The 23,671-nt window shown below is 40.4% G+C and overlaps 1 protein-coding gene across 3 annotated transcripts in view; it reads right to left on the reverse strand.

The window, feature by feature from the left end:
- Positions 1-2,833: 2,833 nt before the first annotated feature.
- CDC16 (cell division cycle 16) overlaps positions 2,834-23,671 on the reverse strand; it is a 29,669-nt gene continuing 8,831 nt past the window's right edge. For 2 of the 3 annotated variants that reach the window (XM_027588278.2, XM_027588279.2), the window contains 9 exons: positions 22,417-22,466; positions 21,418-21,491; positions 19,415-19,540; positions 13,230-13,382; positions 11,809-11,872; positions 9,360-9,421; positions 8,164-8,299; positions 6,370-6,460; positions 2,841-3,321 (listed from right to left, as the gene is read on the reverse strand). In XM_027588278.2, the coding sequence (XP_027444079.1) occupies positions 3,062-3,321; positions 6,370-6,460; positions 8,164-8,299; positions 9,360-9,421; positions 11,809-11,872; positions 13,230-13,382; positions 19,415-19,540; positions 21,418-21,491; positions 22,417-22,466 (1,016 nt within the window). In that variant the 3' untranslated portion in view covers positions 2,841-3,061. Of the gene's footprint in view, positions 3,322-6,369; positions 6,461-8,163; positions 8,300-9,359; positions 9,422-11,808; positions 11,873-13,229; positions 13,383-19,414; positions 19,541-21,417; positions 21,492-22,416; positions 22,467-23,671 lie in introns of all 3 variants that reach the window. The other variant, XM_027588277.1, reaches the window with a different exon arrangement.

Below are 23,671 nucleotides of genomic sequence, written 5' to 3' on the forward strand. Positions count from 1 at the left end.
AAAAAAAAAGTGAAAAGACAATAGAAAGAATGGGAGAAGAGATGTGTAAATCACATATCTGAGAATATCCAGAATTGATAAAGGACCACAACAGCTCAACAACAAAAAGATAAACAGCCCAATTTAAAAGTGGACACAAATATGGTTTCACTTATTTGTGGAACATAAGGAACAGCATGGAGGACATCAGGAGAAGGAAGGGAAAAATGAAGGGGGGGGAAAGTGGAGAGAGAAGAACCATGAGAGACTATGGACTGTGAGAAACAAACTCAGGGTTTGGGGGGAGGGGGTGGGGGATGGGTTAGCCCGGTGATGGGTACTAAGGAGGGCACGTACTGCACGGAGCACTGGGTGTTACACGAAAACAATGAATCGTGGATCACTACATCAAGAACTAATGATGTAATGTATGGTGACATAACAACATACAAAACAAACGAGACAAAATAAAATAAAAATAAAAAAAGTAAAAGTGGACACAAGATCTGAATAGACATTTCTTCAAAGAAGACATACAAATGGCCAATAAGTACAGGATAGGATGCTCAACATCAATAGTTATTAGGGAAACACAAATCAAACCAAAAGAGCTACTCCTTTCCACCCACTAGAATGATTATAATAACAAAGAAAGTAAAAAGCCCTGGTAAGGATGCAGAGAAACCAGAATCTCATGCACTGGTGGTGGGAATATAAAATGGACAGTTGCTGTAGAAAGTTGGCCAGTTCCTCAAAAAGTTAAGCACCGAGGGGCGCCTGGGTGGCTCAGTCGTTAAGCGTCTGCCTTCGGCTCAGGTCATGATCCCAGGGTCCTGGGATTGAGCCCCGCATCGGGCTCCCTGCTCGGTGGGAAGCCTGCTTCTCCCTCTCCCACTCCCCCTGCTTGTGTTCCCTCTCTTGCTGTGTCTCTCTCTGTCAAATAAATAAAATCTTTAAAAAAAAAGAAAAAAAGTTAAGCACAAATTAAGACATGAGCCAACAATTCCACTCCCTGGCATATACCCAAAGGAACTGAAAACAGGTACTCAGGTATTTATACACTCCTGTTCATAGCAACATTATTCACAATAGCTGAAGGGTGGAAACAACCCAGTGTCCATCCACAGATGAATGTGATATAGATGATATGTGTTATGGAATATTACTCAGCCATAAAAAGGAATAAAGTGCTCATAAAAGCTACAAGAGGAATGAACCTTAAAAATATGCTAGGTAAAGTTGGACACAAAAGGACAGATACTGTAAGATTCCACTTATACAAATTGGTCTAGATAGGCAAATTCAGACATAGAATAGATTAGAGATTATCAGGGGGCGCCTGGGTGGTTCAGTGGTTAAGCCTCTGCCTTCGGCTCAGGTCATGATCCCAGAGTCCCGGGATTGAACCCCACATCGGGCTCCCTGCTCAGTGGGCAGTCTGCTTCTCCTTCCGCCCCTCACCCTGCTTGTGTTCTCTCTTGCTCTCAAATAAACAAAATCTTAAAAAAAAGAAAAAGATTAGAGGTTATCATCAGGAGCTGGCAGGAGGGATGAGTATGGAGTTAATGCTTAACGGAAATGCCGCTGAATTGTACACTTAAAAATGGTTAAGATGGCTATCTACCTATCTCTATAACCACAGACTCACACACTTTATTTCTTAGAGCAGTTTAGGTTTACAGGAAAATGGAACAGAAAGCACAAGTTCCCATGGACTCCCCACCCACACCTGTATCCACACCTTGCACTGGTGTATTTGTATCAATAGTGACGCATTATTAACTGAAGTCCACAGTTCGTGTTATGTATATTTTACCAGAATAAAGACAAAAAACAAAACAAAAAAACAAATGGATGGGGGTATATCACAGGGCCACAGGAGCCAAGCTGAAGGAGCTCCCAATGGCCGTTGAAACAACCCAAGCCCTAAAATAATATTGTGTAGGATTAGAATCTAAAATATAAGTCCAAACTGATGGTTGAATAAACGGGAGGAGACACAAATTTTCATTATAGAAGAATTGCAAATAATATACGCAGATATTCTCCTTTCCAGGGGTGGAGCTTAAACTCCTTGGTCCTAAAAACAAAGCCCCCAAAAAACAAAACCTTGGTCCTATTGAGGACAGGCTGAACTTCATGACTTGCTTCTTTTTTAAAAAGATTTTATTTATTTGACAGAGAGAGACACAGTGAGAGAGGGAACACAAGCAGGCTTCCCGTGGAGAAGGGAGCCCAACGTGGGGCTCGATCCCAGGATCCCGGGATCATGACCTGAGCCGAAGGCAGACGCTTAACGACTAAGCCACCCAGGTGCCCCTCATGACTTCCTTCTAAAGCATGCATTATGGGTAGGGGGGGAAAAAAGTAACTTTACAGTAGAAAAACCTGGTAGACACCATCAAGATTACCACCGTCTGTGATAAGTCATGCTGATACTGTGTACCCCCTAACATGTGATGAGAACAGTACTTCATCCACATCTGTAGTATTTTCTTCCCAAAACCAAGAACCCTAGTCCAATATGAGAAATACATCAAACAAACTCAAATCGAGGGATATTCTACAAAACAACTGACGAGTCCTCCTCAAATCCATCTAGGTCATGAAAGACCAGAGAAGCCTGAGACATGGTCACAGCAGAGAGGAGCCTAAGGAGAGCTCAGTGCAGTGTGGCTCCTGGACGGCATGCACTTCTCCGTTATGACAAGGTTCCTTGGTTACTTAAGACATGAATGGGGAGAAACCCGGTGAGGGGTCTGTGGGAGCTCTCTGCTACCTTTGCAGCTTTTGTCCATAAACCTAAAATCAGTCCAAAAGAAAAGCTGATTGAAAAAGAAAAAAAAAAAAGACGTAATACACAATTTACCTCTTTATTCCTCTACACAGAATTGTTTTGTAGGATCAGAAAACATGTGTTGCAAAGGTGTGCAGTCCGGTCTCTTCCAGCACGTCTCTATGCCTAAACGGAGAGGTGCAGTCTGCCTTCGTGTCAAGAAATGGGGAATTCTGAAGACAGGACAAGGATGTGAGGAAACCCTGACCTCCCCCAGGACAAAATGGAGCTGAGAGCTGTCTGCAATCATGTGCTGTGGTCTGACATAGAGGTCTCCAGCATCATGTCACTTTCGTTCATTTCAATTTCGAAGGTTTCTTCCAAGGAAGGTCTGGGATCTGGAGTTTTCCTTGAGGTTTCTAGTGGTGCAAGCCCTGTTTCTTCTGTAGTCTGTTTTTCTACTTCAAATTCCCTGAAATCCCACGGAGGTGAAATAATGTTTTTTAGTGTCTTCATTGTATGCACATCAAAGTCATAGCATTTTAATTTGTCTTTAATGTCTGCTCCTAAAAGGAAACACCACAAGGAGAATAAGATAAGAAACTCCATCATTCCCACGGTCACACAGCACTGCCTCCATCATTAGACACAAGTACAGCTCACAAGAAAAAACATTCCCATTCTCCCCTTCTTTTTCTCTTTCTTATCAAGGGGGGTTGCTGGGAGACTTAGAAGCACATGCAATTTCAGTTCCCTGTGGCTCAGCACTGCCCATTCCTAAAGCCCTCCCACGGGGGGAGCCAGCTGGCAGGCACTTGACCTCGCCTGCTACGAACGAGAACCGTCGGCTGGCATTCTGGCCCCGGTACAGTCGCGAGCCTTACGCACACAGAAACCACAGTGAAAGGAAATACACTTTCCACATATCAAAATCTTAAGACTAATGGACAAGAGACTTCCAACAGATGCAATCACTTCTGACATAAATATAATTTTACAGAGTTCAAACTAATAGCTTTTAGTAATAGATGTTTTGACAGATAATGACATGCAAGCCTTCTAAAAATAAAAATAGTACAACATGGTGATTAGAGTTAATAATACTGTATTGCATATCTGAAAGTTGCTAAGATAGATTTTAAAAGTTCTCATCAAAAGAAAAAATTTTCTAACTATGTATGGTGATGCATGTTAACCGGACTTCGGGTGATCATTTCACAATATATGCAAATATCGAACCATTATGTCGTACACCTGAAACTAATATGCAATGTGACAATTACAACCCCAAGAAAAAAAATAAGAGTATATAATGACTGATACACTGTAAGACCATTAGCTTTGTGAGGACAGGCAAAATGTCTGTCTCACTCAGCACTCTACCTCCAGACTCTCCCTAGCTTTACAGGAATTTTGCATTTAAGCCTCACAATCCTCCCTGAAAAAAAGAGGAACCTGAGGCTCAGACCTGCCCAAAGCCACGTGGCTGAATGGCAGACCTGCGATTCCAACCCAGAGTCTTCAGGATGCCAGAGCTCAAGCTTTATGCTTTAGCTTTAAGAAACTGAGCCATAACATACACACCATAAAGTGTGCACTGCTGGGCAAATCCTTATATATGCATATACCCACATAACCACCACCAGACAGAAAGAGAACACACTTCCAGCTCCCAAAACACCGCCCCATGCCCTTTCCAGTGAATACCTCCCCATCCCAAGCCAGAATTAATCACTGCTCAAATTTTTCTATCACCACTGATTAGTTTTGCTTATTACTAAGCTTCACATAAATGGAATTAATCAGTGTATATTCTTTTTGTCAAAATGTATGAGATGCACCTATGTTACAGCAAGACTTAATAGCCCTTTCAGGTGTGTAGTACTCTATTGCATGAGCTCGCCACAATTTCTTTTTCCATTCTCCTATGCGTGGACATTCAGTTATTTCCAGTTAGGTGTAATTACGAACACAGCTGCTGGAAATAATCCTGTGTGTGAGCGCTGGCTTCCTGAGGCCCTTGTACCACTGGGCACACACCTGGGAGTAGAACTCCCAAATCCTAAGAGCAGCATGGCAGGTCACCATCCTCACACCCCAACGAATCACACCTCTTAGCCCCCACCCAGGATGACACTGCACTCAGTCATGTGACTTGTGCTGAACAGAATGTGATGGAAGTGATTTTGTGACACTTCCAGCTTTCAGGAGGTCGTGAGGCTTTAATTCTCGTCCTTAGAACCCTGAGACTTTCCATGCTATGAAAAAGCCTGAGATAAAAGACCTGTAAGAGGCCCAGCTAGGTCAGCTAAAGTCCCCATCTATGCATGAGGCCATCTTAGACCGTCAGCCCATCAAGTGCCTGCTGACCACAGCTGCATTAGTGTATGAAACCAGCAAATGAGCCACCAATCAACCTAGAGAACTGTGAGAAAAAATGCGTCCTTGTCGGTTGGAGTGGTTTGTCAGGTATCAACAAATAACAGATTTAACAGGCCTTTTTAACTTTAGCAGACATGTTCAACAGTGTTCCAAAGTGTAGTCCACCAACAATAATACACCAGAGTACGAGCTGCTCCGTTATCACCAACACTGGGCACTATCAGTACTTTCCATTTGTAGCCACTTTGGCTACATCTCAGTATGGTTTTAATTTCATTTCCATGATATGTAATGATATTGAGAACATCCATTGGCCGCATCGGTGGATATCCTCTTTGGTGAAGCTCCTGTTCAAGTATTTTGCCCATTTGGACCTATCTTTTTTCTTTCTTTTTCAAATTTTTATTTAAATTCTAGTTAACATTATAGTGCAATATGGACCCATTTTTTTATTGAACTTTTTGATTTATAGGATTTTTTGTATTCTAGACACAAGTTCTTTGACCACTCTACAAATTATAACTTCTCCCAGTCTATAACCTGACTTTTTACTCTGTTAACAGTGTTCTTGATGAACAGAAGTTCTTCATTTTATTGAAGCCTAATTTAATTAACTTAACACTTTTTCCTCTCATGGTTTTATGTCCAGGTCTCAGGGTTTAACCTCACTGCACCCTCGTTACCTTACAAAGTTTGTAACTAAGTGAGTGCCCAAATACAGCAATTCCATCCAGATTTATCTTAAGACTTGCTTATTATTACAAAAAAATTATTTAAAGAATTACATAGCACCATAATGTGAATGTAAGCCAACTTAATATCCCACTGAAATGTAAAAGTTAATATGCTATTAATATGCTATAAACCCATTTTATAAAGTGTTAATGCCAGAGCCTTTTCATTTATTAGAAATTAGAAACTATTAAAAACTAAAGTCTCCAAGATTTTTTCCATCAGACTGATTCTCCTATATCACAGCACTTTATGTGTACTCTGTGATAGTATTTTGCATATACCGAGTACTCAATTTTTAAAATGCATGAATACTTTAATAAGTCATTAATTCCCACAGCATTGTTCCAACAAAATAAATGGAGTTCCTTGATGTTAATATAGTTAAATGGTTAGAAAATAAACTTAGAACCTTACCTGAGATTTGAGAAACCTAAACAGAGATATACAACAATCTAAAGAATAGAATACAATGTCAATCAAAATAATTATCATCTTACCAATGTAAGCTTCCGAATCACCAATGTACATCTCAATGCAATGACCAAGCATTGTAACAGAAAATGTATCATCTCGCCTAAGACCAAGAGCCTGTTAGAAAAGATTCAGCATGGTTATTACAAGAAAATGTATTTCCTTCTCTTTCATTTAAAAATATTCCTGCAGGGGGCGCCTGGGTGGCTCAGTTGGTTAAGCGATTGCCCTCGGCTCAGGTCATGATCCTGGAGTCCCGGGATCGAGTCCCACATCGGGCTCCCTGCTCAGCGGGGAGTCTGTTCTCCCTCTGATCCTCCCCCCTCTCATGCTCTCTCTCTCTCTCTCTCTCATTCTCTCTCTCAAATAAATAAAATCTTTAAAAAAATAAAATAAAATAAAAATAAAAATATTCCTGCAGGATTCAATTCAAAACACTCCAGGGAATCAGGGGGAGTGGGGCTACAAGAGTAGGCATGAACTGATGTCTGTTGAAGTTGGGTGATGGTAACGTGGAGGCTCATTACGCCATTCTGTTTTATGTTTGAAACCCCTCTCCTCCAAAAAGATTTTCAAAACTGTATCTCCACACAGAGCCGTCTAAGCCTTCTGTATTAATTATATAAGAAGACAGGCAAATTATACCATCTTCACACACATTTTAAAGATCACACAAACCAGAAAAGTTGTTAGTCTATGCTTCTAACTAGCTCAGTATCCTGGTTATCATAGTGGCACTTGCAGGACTTGGATCTCACCTGAAAATTTTAACCAACCCTATGTGTTTTCTCATATTTTATCTTTCTCTCCAAATACCATGATTCTAAGACCCACTTTTTTTTTTTTTCCAAATTGTAACATTTCTGAACTTGGGATGTCTTAAACAACCGGTGGTTTCTAACTACTGCTGTCAGCTGGCCACAGCCCTGATGAGTGTCCTGCCTGAGCAGCCTGGACTTGGCAGCCGTGGAGAGGTAGACTAGACACAAACCACATGAACACTCACAAATACAGGAACCGCCGTTGTTGCTGACACTTTCTGGCAGCGTAAGATCTGCAGAGCCAATGTTTTTGGGAGAAACCTAGTCAAGAGCAGGGTGTATGTGCCAGCACCAGAAAAGAGGACACATCGACCACCCGGTACAAAAGTGATTTAGAAGAACCAAACTCTGAATGTGAATAGAGTACCTTAAGTATCTGTTTCACTTCTATCTTCTTTTTTATGTAGATACTAGACTGATCCCTGATGAAAATCTATGTCCTAACATATCCAAAAAGAGCACTTTTCCAAGTACCAAAAAATGGAGAGATTAGAAAGAATCATGTAAAGTTTAAAGGTTTATTTGTGTGTGTCTGTGTGAGTGAGTGTGTGTGTGTGGTCAACTTGCTTGCTAATGGGATCTTAGATTTGGCACGATACGGCATGTGGATTTAGGAGAGATTCTTTCCTTGTGATGAACACAGATTGTTTTCTTCACTGACCAAAGTGATCTAAGGGAATTAATTGTAAGTCCTAAGTAGAGAGACTGGAATTTCTTTTCTCCTGTTTAGACAAGGCCAACAAATACCATGGACACACGTATGTCTCACTACACACTTAGGAAAATTCTCACATTTATCTCTAATTTAATGAGTACTGCACAACACACACATGCTTTTCTCTGCAAAGGAAAGAAGAAAGCACAAGGTCGCCTGAAGAATTTTAAAATGGCTATTAAAATAAACACTGCCTAGAAAAACAAGCAAGCAAACAAAAAGCCCCAACATTGCCTAGAAAAGATCTTTAAAAAAAAAAAGTGGTAAATGTTAACTAGACATACTGTGTGGAAATAGTCAACAGCATTTTCAAAGTTGCCCATCAGACTATGGATATACCCTATGGCAGAATACGTGGATGCGTTCTGGGGAATTAACACCAGCGCCTGACGGTGATAGTCCAAGGCCTCGGCATACTTTCTGTGAGAGAAGACGAGAGGGAGTTGGGAGCAGGGAAAACGGGAAGAAAGAGAGAAAACAATTAGGTACAGTGAAAGCACTCACTTGCTAGGTCTAAGATGAGTATTCATCCATGTAAAAACATCAGAAACACTTTGGGACATCAGAGTAACAGTTTAGGCTGATAACGATTCTTCACATCCACCACCGTGTACCTGGACACCTCCCTGAAATGTATCTTCCTGCCTGCTCAGCCAGCCAGCTGAGGTCACCCCCACAGGAACCCAAGACTGGCGCTGGAACCCCACTACACTACAAGGCCTCCTTGATGGCAAGATAAAACTCCCACACCACTGCTGGTTAAAAGCAACCAAAGGTCCAAAGAAGTTACTTGGGACATTATTTCCCAAAGTTCTCTGGAATACCTGCCCTGTAAATCTTTTGTGAAAAAAGTTCACTGAAGTTTGGGAAATGCTGCAATTCATAATGAATAGTAAAGACTCCAAAATATCCTGAAACAGAAAAACCTGTTATATTTTTAGGAGCCTAGAGTTTCCCAAACTTATTTAACCAAAGAATCTATTTTTCAGAGGCTGCTGTGTATCACACCATAAAACTGGTACCTAGAGAAAAAGAGTGAGTTAGACTATGGATATGGTTTTAACTAAACCCTACTATCTTAATCCTTCCAAATTAATTTTGAACACCAATTTTTTTAATCTAAGAAAATAAAAGTTATTGTAATTCTTTAAACTTCTAGAATATTATTGTACCACCAGAATATAAAAATAAAGAAGTGTTTATAAAAACCACTAGAGATAATTATTTTGATGCTTGCTATATCTGAGCAGCAAAGTACCCAGCTGGAACATCTCAAAATAAAAATATGGAAAAGGGCACTTGGCTGGCTCAGTTGGTGGAGCGTGCGACTCCTGATCTTGGGGTCATAGTTGGAGCCTCACATTGGGTGTAGAGACTACTTAAAAATAAAAAGTCTTTAAAAAATATGAAGAAGGATACACAGAATTAAGTAAACTTTTAGTCACAAAGAGTATTTCTGAAAATGTTCTACTTTACTTACTTAAGCTTCCTGCAGACATGCCCCAAGTTGTTCAACAAAGGCTCCCATTTGTCAACTGTTACCTGAAACACAGCAACATCAAACCCATGACTCATGCATGCCACTTTTCAGACAGACCCATTCAACCACACCATCACACGCACCTACGAAGGCCGCCCTCTCTCCCAGGGCCTAGGCAGCATGAAGCAGAGTATTTGTTGGATTCTCCATCTTTCTTTCCTATTAGAAGAGACTTCCTGAGGATGCCATTATTTATTAACACAACTTTGTTAATGAGCCCCACTGTGCTGAAGAAGTTCAACTTCTGTACCTCCAGCCCAGAGCTTTCCACCTGCCCACTAAATATTCCTACTCAGAAAGCTCACAAGCAATGCAAATCCAACGTGCCACCCACTAGACTCTTACTCTCCTGCCATCCCAGCCCCCCAAGCTCATGCCGTTCTGAGCGCCTGCTTCTCATGCCTGGCACCCACATCATCCCTGACCCCTAGGAACTACCAAAGGCTCATTCATCAGCCCCTCAGTGTAACACCAATCCCCACGTAACACGTCTTGTCTGGGCCCCACCACCTACCACCTCAGGATAAGGTGCAAGGCCCTTAACGATCTACACTTAACCCTCCTGCCCCATTTCTTGACCTTCTCTGTGAACTTAAAATCCAAGCTGTACTGGATTCACTCCAACTCAGCACACACCATTCTCTATACCTTCCATAACCTTTTCCTCACTTGTGCTTGGCTGATTATCTGCTCCTGCTTTAGGACGGAGGTGTAAGAGGCTGTATCCAAGAGGCCTTCTCGGCCCATCCTAAAGTCTGGGTTAACTGCCCCTCTGTGGGGGTTCCTTTATTTTCTCAACCACAGTTGTTTTTGTGCACTGTTTAATTACTGCCAATTTACTTATCTGCAATCCCCAACCTGTCTAAAGGCAGGAACTATCACGCCAGTTTCCTACTGGCTCCCAACACCAGGCTCAGAGCTTAGGACACAAACACATGTCGGTCAGTCTAAGCTAACCAAACAACAGAACTGAGCCACACTCTCCAGCTCCCGAGCCCGGCTCCAGGAGACACAGCCCGGGGGAACAAAAACACACCTTCATGATTCTTAGGCACCATTTGCCTCCCTGTGGCTATTTTGACATTTGCTACAGTAACTGAAGTCAAACAGTATTTCCCCGTCTTCATGTCACTTTTTAATGGGCATTTTATCAATTTAATAGTATTGTTCATTTGTACTTAAAGCCATTATTGTAAATTTCTGTAAGACTCCACAGTGCCCTCAGATCATCAAAAAATATAGTTTCAACTCTAAGTGTGATTTGTGACAGTGTGTCTTGAACTTTTCTGTGCATGAGAATCATCTCGGGATCTTGCTAAAACTGCAGACTGTGATTCAGTGGATCTAGGATTATGCATTTCTAGTCAGCTTCCAGGTGATGCTGAGGCAGTCGGTCTAGTTAAAGCAGCAAGGCTCTAAGGTATTCAACTCTGAAAACTGGGAAGGTGATATGTGGCAACGCCATAATAACAAAAACACATTCATTATCCAGACTGCCCAAGACTGAGCTGCTCAAGAACCTGTTTTATATACATACATGTACCAATGCACAGAAATATAGTGTTTTTAAGTTCCTAGGACAAATAAAAGACTTGGCAGGGATCCAGAGGGAGCTGTGTCTGTGTCAATAAAGAGGAACCAACAGCCAAGGAAGATGTGGGCTATAAGCAAGGCTGCCCAAAAGGAACAGAGTAAAAAGGGAAGTGGCAATCAGAATGGAATAAAACAAAATAGATGTGAATAAAAAGAATCAAGAACCAGAAGAGTAGCAATATGCTACTCTTTACCTACGGAAGCTGACAGTACCTAAAATTGTTAATTTTAAAGTAATACCCAGGTATACACATCCAAGATAGCTGGAAAGTTAACTCATGAACACACATCTTTCATATGGTAGAACCTAGTTAAATATTTCAAACATTGAGAGGTCTAAATACATATTAAGTACATGGTAAGAAAAAGCCATGACAGCTCTGAATAGAGTGACACCTGGCCTTATTCCTACAGAGGTGGGCACTATATATCTACCCATTAATCAAAGAGGAGGCTCTTCAGTTCCGGAAGGATATCTTATATTAGATGGTACAGTGCCCAGCAGTGTCCAGCATCACATATTCCCCATATCAAATTATCAACAAATATATTCTGATTACTCCCACGTATCAAAACTACAGTCTCTTAGGAAGCAAACAACCAACACCTACCCTCTCAATTAGAAACAGATTCATTTTATACCATGTAGCAAAATAAGTGCCTGAAATCCAAACATTAACAAGCCATTTGCCAGGATAAATATTAGCCCATTGTCTTCTAGGTGAGACATTGTCCATATTATTGTTCTCATTCAATGGCAAATACACTTAAGAGTTATAGATATTACATAGAATACCTCATTTCCAATTGCTTTAATTTTTTCCAAAGCATCAAGGAACCATTTTTCTGCTGTTTTCCATCTAAAATAAAGGGGAAAAGTTTGCAGATTATTCACAATTAGCAAGTATTGTAAGAAAAATGAGGTAAACTTCTGTAAATAGTTTATTAAAGTTCAAATTTAAAGGTCAGATAAATGATTAATTTTATGGCATTAACATCACAGGTGTTCAAGATTTTAGAAGATACAGTTAATTCTCATTATTCTTGGTAATTATATTCCATAAAGTCACTGTAAACACTGTTTTAGCAAATATCGAACTATGGCTCCTGGTGGAAATATAAGGTCAGGTTCCTACAAACCTGTGGTCAACTGTTCAATGTACAACCTGTTTTCCATGTGCTTCTGTTGACTGATACCTTATTTAACATACATGTTGATCCACTGACACTGAACACAGCCTGCAACAAAGCTCATCTGCAGCCCTCTTGTGCGTAAGGGTCACAAACAGCATGTCATACCAGGCTTGGGGATCATTTTAAACAGTAATGTCATCAACAAAAAGCACAAAACTATGAAAAATGTGACACAAAGTAGACTGCAAAAAAAAAAAAAATGCTCATTTACAGTATGAGAGCAGTAATAGGAAGGCAGAACATCATCTCCACCTCAGCTGGGAATGTGCATCTGTCTGCAACCGGGAAAGTGCTGACTCTGACTTACAAACCAATGGACTACATATTAAATCATCACTCTGTATTATTTTAAAACAGCTCCAAACTTGCTTTTATATATATTAGATTATCCAATTTTTAGAATACACACACACGCCATAAAAAACACAAAGCAATACTGATTTACTGTTTTTAAATTAATGTATAATTTAGTGCAGATTACTACAAAGAGTTTTCTCTTTATAGAGTATGACACTGAATTACTTATTCTACAAATATGCAAGGATACAGTAATGTCTCAAATGCCCAGGAAACTTCGAGACTGAGCCATTCTAATTAGTTTAATTTTCGGATTAACTGGCAACTAAACGAACATTTTTGTTTCACAATTGTGGGAAATCTTTCTCAAATACAAGACTCCAGCTCCTAATCAACAAGGAGATGATGAAGGGTTCTGCGATGCCTCCAGGCCACCCTATGGGGTGCAGTCACTTGACCATCAGCAACAACTGTCCGGTCTTGGAACTATGAGCCTGTAGCAGCCCACATCCAAAGGGACCAAAACCCATTTAGTCAAGTTTGAAGAAATCCAAGATAACACTTTGTATTTTTTTTTAACTGTCCTCCTCCTTCTCCTAAAATGGTACATATTTAAAAACGAAAATCTAATGAAGAGTCACTGAGGAGAGTAAAACCTCTAGTGACTGAGGTTTTACTTCATTTACAGAAATAAAATAGAAGGGTTTTGTGCCTTTCAGTACTTACTCTCCGTTCTGAAACGCAACCACGCCAACCTCGTGCATAACAAATGGGTCTTCTGGTGCAATACTTAGCGCTTGGCCAAAGAATCTTTCAGCCAATTTTGAGTTATTGGTCAATCCATATTCTAATCCAATGTACAGCATTGGCAAATGACACCTAAAAATATTGGAAAATTTCATATTCAACACCTAAAACTGTAATTCGGCAGAAACTAATTTATCAACTTAAATTAACCTAAGCAAAATAACTTAAACACAGCCAAAAAACAAGGTGCTTACTTTTTTTCTAATACTTCATTTACTGATATTTATTCGAGATCTAATAGGTTTTTAGACTGTTCAGCTACCACTTCTAGGATTTATCAGCAACCTACTCAACTTTACTTTTCATCATTCTACAGTAAAAACAAAAACAAAACAAAAAAAACCTCTGAAGCAGAAGGGCAGGTGTGTGCTTCCTGTTTTCTTCCACGATGCTAAGGTCAGACCCTTAGCCTTGACTGCCTTCCCTCCTCTCCTCTTCTGATTCGGCACCGTGTGTCCTTCATGACGTGTTCAATGTCAGACCCTCAGCCTTGACTGCCTTCCCTCCTCTCCTCTTCTGATTTGGCACCATGTGTCCTTCATGACGTGTTCAATGTCAGACCCTCAGCTTTCACTGCCTTCCCTCCTCTCCTCTTCTGATTCGGCACCGTGTGTCCTTCATCACATGTTCAATGTCAGACCCTCAGCCTTGACTGCCTTCCCTCCTCTCCTCTTCTGATTTGGAACCGTGTGTCCTTCATGATGTGTTCAAGTTCCACTTCCCTTTGTGAAATGCTTCTGACTTTCTAATCTAAATGGCTCTCCCTTGTGTGGATTCCTATTATCTCAATTCCTATCAGTTCTATGCCAGAGAGTTCAGAAGTATGTTGTGTATACTCCATTTTCACATCCTCTGAAACAGTTCTAGGCACAGAGTACGTACTAACCACTTCTTAACGGAATCTTCATCTCTTGTCAGACCAGTAGTTACATTACAAGAAACAGAATATTTCTTTGAAGATGGATCTAAGAAAGTCTATACATATGTGCTTTGGTTTTAATTGAGAATCATGATTCAGATAAAAACTCTATCACCTACAGAAGGATCGTGAAGAACCCTTTAAAAGGATTTACCTATACTTCCAAAATGGCCAAATAAGGATCTCCAAAACTCTCCTCCATAAAAGCAACAAGAACACTGCCAAATTATCAAAATAAACTTTTTCAAAACTTTGGAAGTTAACCAAAGGCTTATAACAATCTGAGGAGTGTTTATTCTAAAAAAACAGCTGAAGTGTGCAAAAGACACAGGGAACAATTAGCAATCTGGGGGTGAGGGGGGAATCAGTCAATAGAAACTGTCTGGGACAAAGACCAGATGTTGGACGTAACAGACCAACACTAATAGAAATAAATAGAAAATCCTGAGTTGAAAAGTAAAATAAATTTAAAAAATTCCCTAGAAGGGTTTGACATCAGTTTGAACAGGCTGAAAAATCAGTGAACTTGAAGATAGATCAACTGAGATTACCCAGTCTAAGGAACAGAAATATAAAAGAAGAAAAATGAACAGAGCTTCAGAGACCTGTAGGATGCCACCAAGCACACCAAAATATGCATGATGAGAGCCCCAGAAAGCAAAGGGAGACAGTAAGGGGCAGAAAGATTATTTGAAACCAAAGAGTATTTGGGCCAAAAACACCCCAAAACCTCCAAGTAGGCTACTCAGAGATCCACACCTAGACAAATCACAGACCACTGAAAAAGCAACCCCCCCATCTAAAAGGAGTGAGAAACTACAACTAATAACACACAAGAGATTCCCAATAAGATTAACACCTGACCTCTAATCAAATACCTGGAGGCCAGGAAGGCAGATGGATGACATTTAGAGTGCTGAAAGAAACAAGAGTGCCAAGCTTTTATACCCAACAAAACTGTCCTTGAAAATGAAGGTGAAGTCAAGAATTTCTCAGGCAGCAAAAAGCTGAGAAATCTTGTTGCAGATTCACCTTACAAGAAATACCAAAGGAAGTCCCTCAGGCTGAAATGAAAAGGACACTAGACAGTAACTCAAATCCCACATTAAAAAAAATAGCTTAGTAAAAGTAACCACAAAGATAAACATAGGACAATATAAATGTATTTTTGTTTGCAACTCTTTTCTTCTATCTGATTTAATAGATAACACAATTATAAATTTGTGTTGAGGGACTTAATGATGTTTAAGATGTAACGTGTATGATAATAGCACATCAGAGGCAGGAGGGAACAGAGCTGCACAGGGTAGTTTTATATACTACTGGAATTAACTTGCTGTGGTAGAGTAAGAAATACAGGTCTTCCCCCTTGTTCTTGATACAGAGCACCCCAAACCCTCGCAATTTCCTGAGTGATGGGAGTCTCTTTTGTTATTCATGACCCCTTTTGATCAGACCTGTTTATGCTAATGAAGGGTGGGGCTCAGCAAGAGCCTTGTGATGGGACTGGTCACCAGAAGGACCAAGTGATGAGAGGGTTGCAACTTTTACCACCACCCACTGACCTCCCAGGAAGGGAAGAGTTAGAGATTGAGCCCCATAAGAACTTTTGAACAATGAGCCTCAGAGCTTCTGGGTTGGTAAAGCACAAAGCAGTGCTGGGAGGGTGGCATGCCTGGAAAGGGGGAGAAGCTGTGGGCACCCCCACCCACATAGCTTGCCCTGTGCATCTCTTCCATCTGGCTATTCCTGAGTGTATCCTTTATATTAAGAAGCCAGAAAATGTAAGTAAAATGCCTTCCCGAGTTCAGTAGGTCATTCTAGCAAATCATCAAAGCTCAGGAGAGTCATGGGAACCTCTGATTCATAGCCAATCAGAAGTAAAAGTGGCCTGGGGCTTACCACTGGCATCTGAAGTGGGGAGGGGCAGTCTTGTGGGACTGAGAGCTTACCCTATGAAAGGTCTGCACTAAGTCTGGGTAATATCAGAACTGAATTGACTTGTAGGACCCAGCTGGTGTCCAGAGAATCAGAGAACTGGTTATTGCTGTTGGAAAGCCCCTGTGTTGGTATTAATCCAAACTAAACCATTTTAAGATGTTAACTGTAATCTCCAAGATAACCACTAAAAACAAAACAAAAAAACAGAAAACAACAAAAAAACCACAACTCAAAAAACATACTATAAGGAAAAACCAAGGAATTAAAATGTATGTTACAAAATATCTAATACAAAAGGCAGTAACAAGGAAGACCAAAAAACATGTGACATAAAACAGAGCAAAATGACAAACATAAATTCTAACTTCTCAGTAATTATATAACACAAAAATGGATTAAATTTCATCAAAAGGCAAGACATTGGCAGAATGGATAAAACCACAATCCAACTACATGTTGTCTATAAGAGACATACTTTAGATTCAAAGACACGAACAAGTTAAAAGGATGGAAAAAGACCACGCAAACAGTAACAAAGGAGAACTGGTGAGATTATACTAGTATCAGACAAAATAGCCTTACAACAAAATCTGTTACCAGAGACAATGAAGGATTCTATAATAATAAAAGGTTCAATCCATCAAGAACCGCACAACAGAGACCCAAAATACATGCAGCAAAAACAGCCAGAATTGGAGGGGAAAAGAGATAATTCACACAGAATAGTTGGGAGGCTTCAATACCCTACCTGCCATAATGGATAGAGTAATGGGCAGAAGACAAGACATGAACACTACCACCCAACCAGAACCAAGGGATTACAATGATAACACTATACCCAAAAAGAGCAGAATTCTCAAGCATACCCGGAACATTCTCTACAATAGACCATGTTAGGTCATAAAACAAGCCTCAATAACTTTGAAAGGACTCTGTTCAGGCACCTGGGTGGCTCAGTCAGTTAAGCATCTCCCTTCGGCTCAGGTCACGATCTCAGGGGCCTGGGACTGAGTCCCGCATCGGGCTCCCTGCTCAGCGGGGAGCCTGCTTCTCCCTCTCCCTCTGCCTGCTGCACCCCCTACTTGTGCACTCTGTCAAATAATAAAATCTTAAAAAAAAAAAAATGAAAGGACTATGTTCTCCAACCACAATGGAATTAAAATAGAAACCCTAACAGAAGGAAATTTGGGAAATTCATAAATATGTGGTAATTAAACAATATACTCTTACATAACCAGTGGCTCAAAGAAGAAATCATAAAGGAAATTTTAAAATATTTACACAATTTCAAACATTTATCCAAACACAGGGCAAGGTGAGAGAATGCAAAGTTGTTCTGATGGGGAAGAACTGAAAAGAACAATGCTTATCATGATGAGCTGATTTGAAATTTCAATTGGATAAAGTTTGTTAGACTGGGAAACAGTGTCACTGGTTTCGATTCTTAGGGAGAAACTAACAAACAACTAAGAACTATTCTGGGTTTGTGAGCACACAGAGGAAAAAAAAAAAGCACACTCTAGCCTGCGCTCATAAGAAACAACCCACGGTAAATTATGGAGATTTTTTTCCTGCCAATTTATCAGACTGATAGATTAGGGGTCCAGGTAGACATGGGAACCAAGCTTCAGCACAGCACTGGATAAAGTCTCACACATCTTGGTGGATAAACTGAAGAATCCTGAACTGGGTATCAAGGACCATTTAGATGAATCAATAACTGGATGAACAATTTTAACCTGGAGGATTATTTTTTTTTTTAAAGATTTTATTTATTTGAGGGGGGGAGAGGGGCAGAGGAAGAGGGAGGAGCAGACTCCCCACTGAGCAGGGAGCCTCAACGCGGGGCTCAATCCCAGGACCCTGAGATCATGAGCCGAAGTCAGATGCTTCACCAACTGAGCCACCCAGGCACCTCTGGAAGATTGTTTCTGTTAGTATTAGGACTGAATTTATATGTCCCCTGCCTCGACCAAATTCATCTTAAGCCTTACCCCATTGTGACTACATATGGAGAAGGCCTGTGCGGAAATAATAAAGGTTAAATGAAGTCCTAAGGGTGGGGAATGACACAGCAGGGCTGGTGCCCCTGTGAAAGGAAGAGACCAGAGCTCTCTCCCTGCCACATGAGGACACAGTAAGAAGGTGGCCATCTGCAAGTCAGGAAGCGCACCCTCACCAGGGACCAAATGGGCCAGCACTTTGACCAACGGCTTCCCAGCCTCTCTGGAGCTGTGAGAAAATACATGTTCATTCTTCAAATCACCCAGTCTATTGCACTTTGTTTAAGGCAATCTGAAGAGACTAATGCAGTTAGGGAGCTATTTCCTTTACAATATGTGCATGGATAACAAGTTAGATATAAAAGTCATATACACCACATCTAATAGAACTGAAAAAATCAGGGGATCATTAATAATTTAGATGCAGAACTGGGCGCCAAAATAAGTCTGATAGTCTGAAAAGGGTTCAACCTAACGAGAGAACATTCAGTGCAAATGAACATACGATCCCACTCCTGAATACTATAAGCAAACAAATCAAGGTACCTAACTTATACTGACTGCTCTCTGCACATCAGGTATCGTTCAAAGTCTGTAATTGGTATTGTCTCAATTACTCCCAGGAGTACTTCGAGGAATAAGTACCGCGATTACACCTATTTTTCAAGGGGGTACCTACTTTGCCAAGCTCATCAGGCAGTCTGACCTACTGCACTCCTACTACCTCTCCAGAGACGGAGGTGGCCCACCTAAGAGAACACTGCATAGCAGGCCTAGGGCTAGGGTTAGGGGAGTCCAAAGAGAGTGGACAAGAATAACAGCAATACTTAATATCAATATACCTAACATTGACATAAATCTAGAACACTGGCAAATACAGTCCACTAAGCCCACAGCAAATACCTTTTGGACTTAAATAGGATATAAATAACAATTTGCATATGAATACTTTCATTCTTGCATGAGCGTGTGAGAAGGAGCTTCTATCCTCATCTCTTCCTGCAGTTTAATTTCCTAGTTCGCTCTGTATTGGTTAAGGTGAACTGCTAGACAAAATCACTACACCAGCCTCTCTTTCCCTCAATTTCCACAGTTATTTTACAATGATAAGCTACTAACAAGACACAAGTTAAGATATTTTTGTTTAGTTCAGCACCAAATGGCGGTGGCAGTAATAACGGAATCGTCATTTTGTGGGCAAAAGCAATCCTTCGTGGATTTTACCGCGTGCTCTGCCATACCCTTTCATCAGCTGTGCGGCCGTGAAGTAGGCAGCCATGGCCTGGTCGTGCTCACTCTCCACTGCAAACGAGTGCCCGTATGCTACCCACGCAGGCCCGTAAGTCTTCTCAAGTGTTGTTGCTTTGCTGAAACAAGAGATGTCATTCTAGTCATATATGCATTCTTAAATTATTAATCTTATATAAGCTGATGGCTTCCAGGATATTAGAATAAATGAGCTCTCAACACATTAAATACTTAAACAACAATTGTGTTAATTCATTTGAAATAAAACAATGCTTAGTAGTATAAGCAAAATTTTAAGAGAGGTCCACGGCTTTTTAGGTACAATAACCCACTGGCATCCTGTACAGAACTTAAAAATATTACTTAATCCAGGAGCTTTGTTTCATAATGGTGGTGGCAGCAACCATTTAATGAGGCACCACGTCAGAGGCCTTATATGCATCACCTAATCCTAGTAACTTGCAAGATAAATTATTATATATATATATTTTTTAAAGATTGTACTTATTTATTTGAGAGAGAGAGAATGAGAGATAGCACATGAGAGAGGGAAGAGGGTCAGAGGGAGAAGCAGACTCCCCGCTGAGCAGGGAGCCCGATGTGGGACTCGATGTGGGACTCGATCCCGGGACTCCAGGATCATGACCTGAGCCGAAGGCAGTCGCTTAAGCAACTGAGCCACCCAGGCGCCTCCTAAATTATTATATTTTAAAGATAAGGATACTAAGCCTGGGAAGATGAAGTGACATCCCATGGATGGTGGTTAAGAGAGTCACCCTGGTTCTGCAGACTGGGCTGCACGGTCTCAAACAGCTGTAAGTAATCCCCAGTCAGAGACACACTGGTGACCCAGACCACAAAACATGGAAAACATAAAGGATGAGATTCCCATTTCCCAGCATTTTCTTTTCTTTTTTTTTTAAAAGACTTTATTTATTTAACAGAGAGAGAGACAGCGAGAGCAGGAACACAAGCAGGGGGAGTGGGAGAGGGAGAAGCAGGCTTCCCGCTGAGCAGGGAGCCCGACGCGGGGCTCGATCCCAGGACCCTGGGATCACGACCTGAGCTGAAGGCAGACGCTCAACGACTGAGCCACTCAGGTGCCCCCAGCATTTTATTTTCTATGCTTTCTATTACTCAAATGTTCCTTGTTTCATGTGGAATCTGTCACTTAATCAGAGCAGCATACCTTCTTACTCCACGAAAAAGCACAAGTAAGTTCTAAAATGCATAACGCTCAACTAACCAGAGAACTCCTATTTTTTTCCTAGTGAAAGATCCTTACATGTCATCCTCCTAGTTTTCCTAACAAGCCTGGGATACAAATATTGGATCATTCCCATTTTTTAAGAAGAGAGGGTCAGAGAAATTAACTTTCCCAAGGAATTACAGCTAGTAAGTGGCAGGACTTGCATTAGAATTCAAATTTGGGTCCAAAGTTTATACACTTTCCCTTAGAGCCATTTTCTATTTTGTTCACATGGAAGAAATCAGTTATTTTAATATTTTAAATCTCTAGTAATTCTTCCCACACTAGCCATTTTTCTGTACTTGAATAATTGAATAACACTGGCTAAGGAGCTTGACTGGGCTGCACGGAGTTCCTTAAGCTAAGACCATAGCAGATCTTTATATAAACCAGTTCACTATGCCAAGAATTCTGTTCTACAGTCACATTTAGTGATCCTAATCTCAGGTGGTTTCACGTAATTTTACAACTGTTAACAAAAAACGTCCTAAAAGGTTAATAGTATCTCCGTAAATGAAAAACAGGTTTCAAATTACATTATTATGTTTCATACTTCTCATTTATAAATAGAATTTAAATATATCCTAAGTTCTTAAAAAAGGTACATTAATTGATACAACTGAACTGAATGTGCTAAACAAATCATTCTTTCATACTGCTTTTAAATTACTATTATATTAAAAAGGATGAAGAAGAAATCATTTCCTATAGGCTTATTACAAAGGGAGAAAGACAACAGATTCATACCTGAGATATCTTCTGGCATGTTCATTTTTATGACCAACCATGAGATAGTAGCATCCCACTGCAAACCAAGACACCTACAAAGTTCAAAATTTATTGTGACCAAAGATGCTTAACTTGGAACTGGAAATCTCTAACATATTAGGCCAGAGAGTGGACTAGATGTCCCATTACATGTTCTAGCTCAAGTTATTCTAGTTCAAGTTAGAAACTTCTCTGAGACAGGCTATTAAGTCCTAGATGAAAAAGAACAGGTTCTTCCTCAGTGTGCTTTCAACAATGTCCCTGCAACATTCAATAGAATATGAGGCTCCTAAACACTTAGTTCAAATGCCAGCCTGCATCGTGTCTTCCCCGGCTTGACCCTGGCTCTAGCAGGTACTAACCAGGATCGACCTCATTAGCTGACTTCTCTTGCACTGGTTTTGCCTCTTTCTAAATTATTTTCACACTAGCCTAGGGTACAGATTCTTGTGTGAGCCTTAGGCCTTGATCCCTGACTTCTGTCTCTAAAGAAGGTTCCTGATTCCAGTTTCCATTTCTGGGTCCTGGCTGTGATCCACAGCAGTGTGGGAGACACAAGGATTCAATCACTACACAGTTCAGTAAGGTATCTTATACATGCAACATGAAAAAGCATTATTCCCAAGAGGTGAGAGTATGACTTTCACTTTTAACATTTTTCAGTATGTCAAGTATTCTAAAATAAGCATATATAATTTCTATAACCAGAAAAAAAGGATTTTTGTCTTAAGCTATTGTTTGAAGATACTTTAAAAAAGAAAAAAAAACCTTCATGGACTGAAAAACTTAACACTGCTTCTAATTATCATAGCACTAGGAGGTTCTCCTCCAACACCTTGAAATAAAACATTATTTGCTTGAACTTAAATATAAGCTACTATGTAAACACCAGTTACTTTTTTAAGGTTCAGAAAAAAAAAAACACAAAAACAAAAACAAAAAAAACACCCTAGGAAAAAAAGGCATACATTTACTTACAGGATTACTAGGATATAGATCCACCAACTTATGAGAAAGATAGAAAAGTTCTACATTAGAGAAAAAGGAAAAAAAAAAACAATTATATACAATGAATTTTAAGATATGACTTTCTTCCAATTACAACTCTTCACAATCACATAATTTTGTTCTCACAGTAATTTCATAATTTTCTTTCTACCTAAGGAAATATACAAGCTGCACAGGGCAGTTGCTACAGCTGTTTCATTCACCTCCCCCGCCCCCACTCCTGACCCCGTAAGTGGGTGCTGAGTGCTCCTAAGTGGCTAGAAAACCGGAGGAGCGGCACATGACACAACATGTCATGGTGCTTAAGAAGTAATGTCACAGCTCTTCACCTATCTTAAAAACTGATGTCTCCGACTCCATGGGCTTATTATGGACCATCTTAACCACCCACAACCAATCTGAGTAACCAAACTTCCAAGTTTATCAAATCAGCAAGATGATTTCTTCTTGAGTAAATCATGTGGAAGTCCTAACACGCCCTGATGACGTTTCCTACGTGCAGACTTGGACTCATCAGACCAGGACAGCCAGAGTGACTGCATCCGCAACAAGCTCCGGGAGATGTGATGCTGCTGGCCCGCAGACCATATTTTGGGCAGCAGGGGTTTGGAACTGGAGTGTCTGGCTTTTTAAACTCCTGACAGAGTTCACTATTCAGTTTGAAAGATTTAAGGGCAAATATCATCCAAACATAACTGAATGTTTCTTCAGTGTTAAAATACGAAAAGCACAAGCAAAAAAAACTATCCCCCTCCAGTTACTAAACAGTTACTGCCTGCTGTCTTATCAATTTTCTTATGGATTCTACAAAAAAAGGAAAAACAGAAAAACTGACCCTCAGTACTCTAAGGTTATGTAACCTAAATCACAAACTACATTTGAGAAAAGGAGGCAGGGATAAAGAAACAGTGTTCTGGTGACATAACAGAATTGACCCTCAGTCATTTGGATAAGCCTTTCTTACCCTAGCTATTACTTTTATTGGAGAATTCCATTATGTTGTCACCTGCAATCTCAATAATCCAGAATTTAGGAGACAAAATTTCCAGAGTTACAGAAATTTTTTTTGCCTTAAAATTATTATTATTTCTTTAGGGGCAGCCGGGTGGCTCAGTCGTTAAGCGTCTGCCTTCGGCTCAGGTCATGATCCCAGGGTCCTGGGTTCGAGCCCCACATCGGGCTCCCTGCTTCGGTAGTAAGCCTGCTTCTCCCTCTCCCGCTCCCC

The sequence above is a fragment of the Zalophus californianus genome, chromosome 3, assembly GCF_009762305.2.
Source record: "Zalophus californianus isolate mZalCal1 chromosome 3, mZalCal1.pri.v2, whole genome shotgun sequence".
NCBI classification, from domain to species: Eukaryota; Metazoa; Chordata; class Mammalia; order Carnivora; family Otariidae; genus Zalophus; species Zalophus californianus.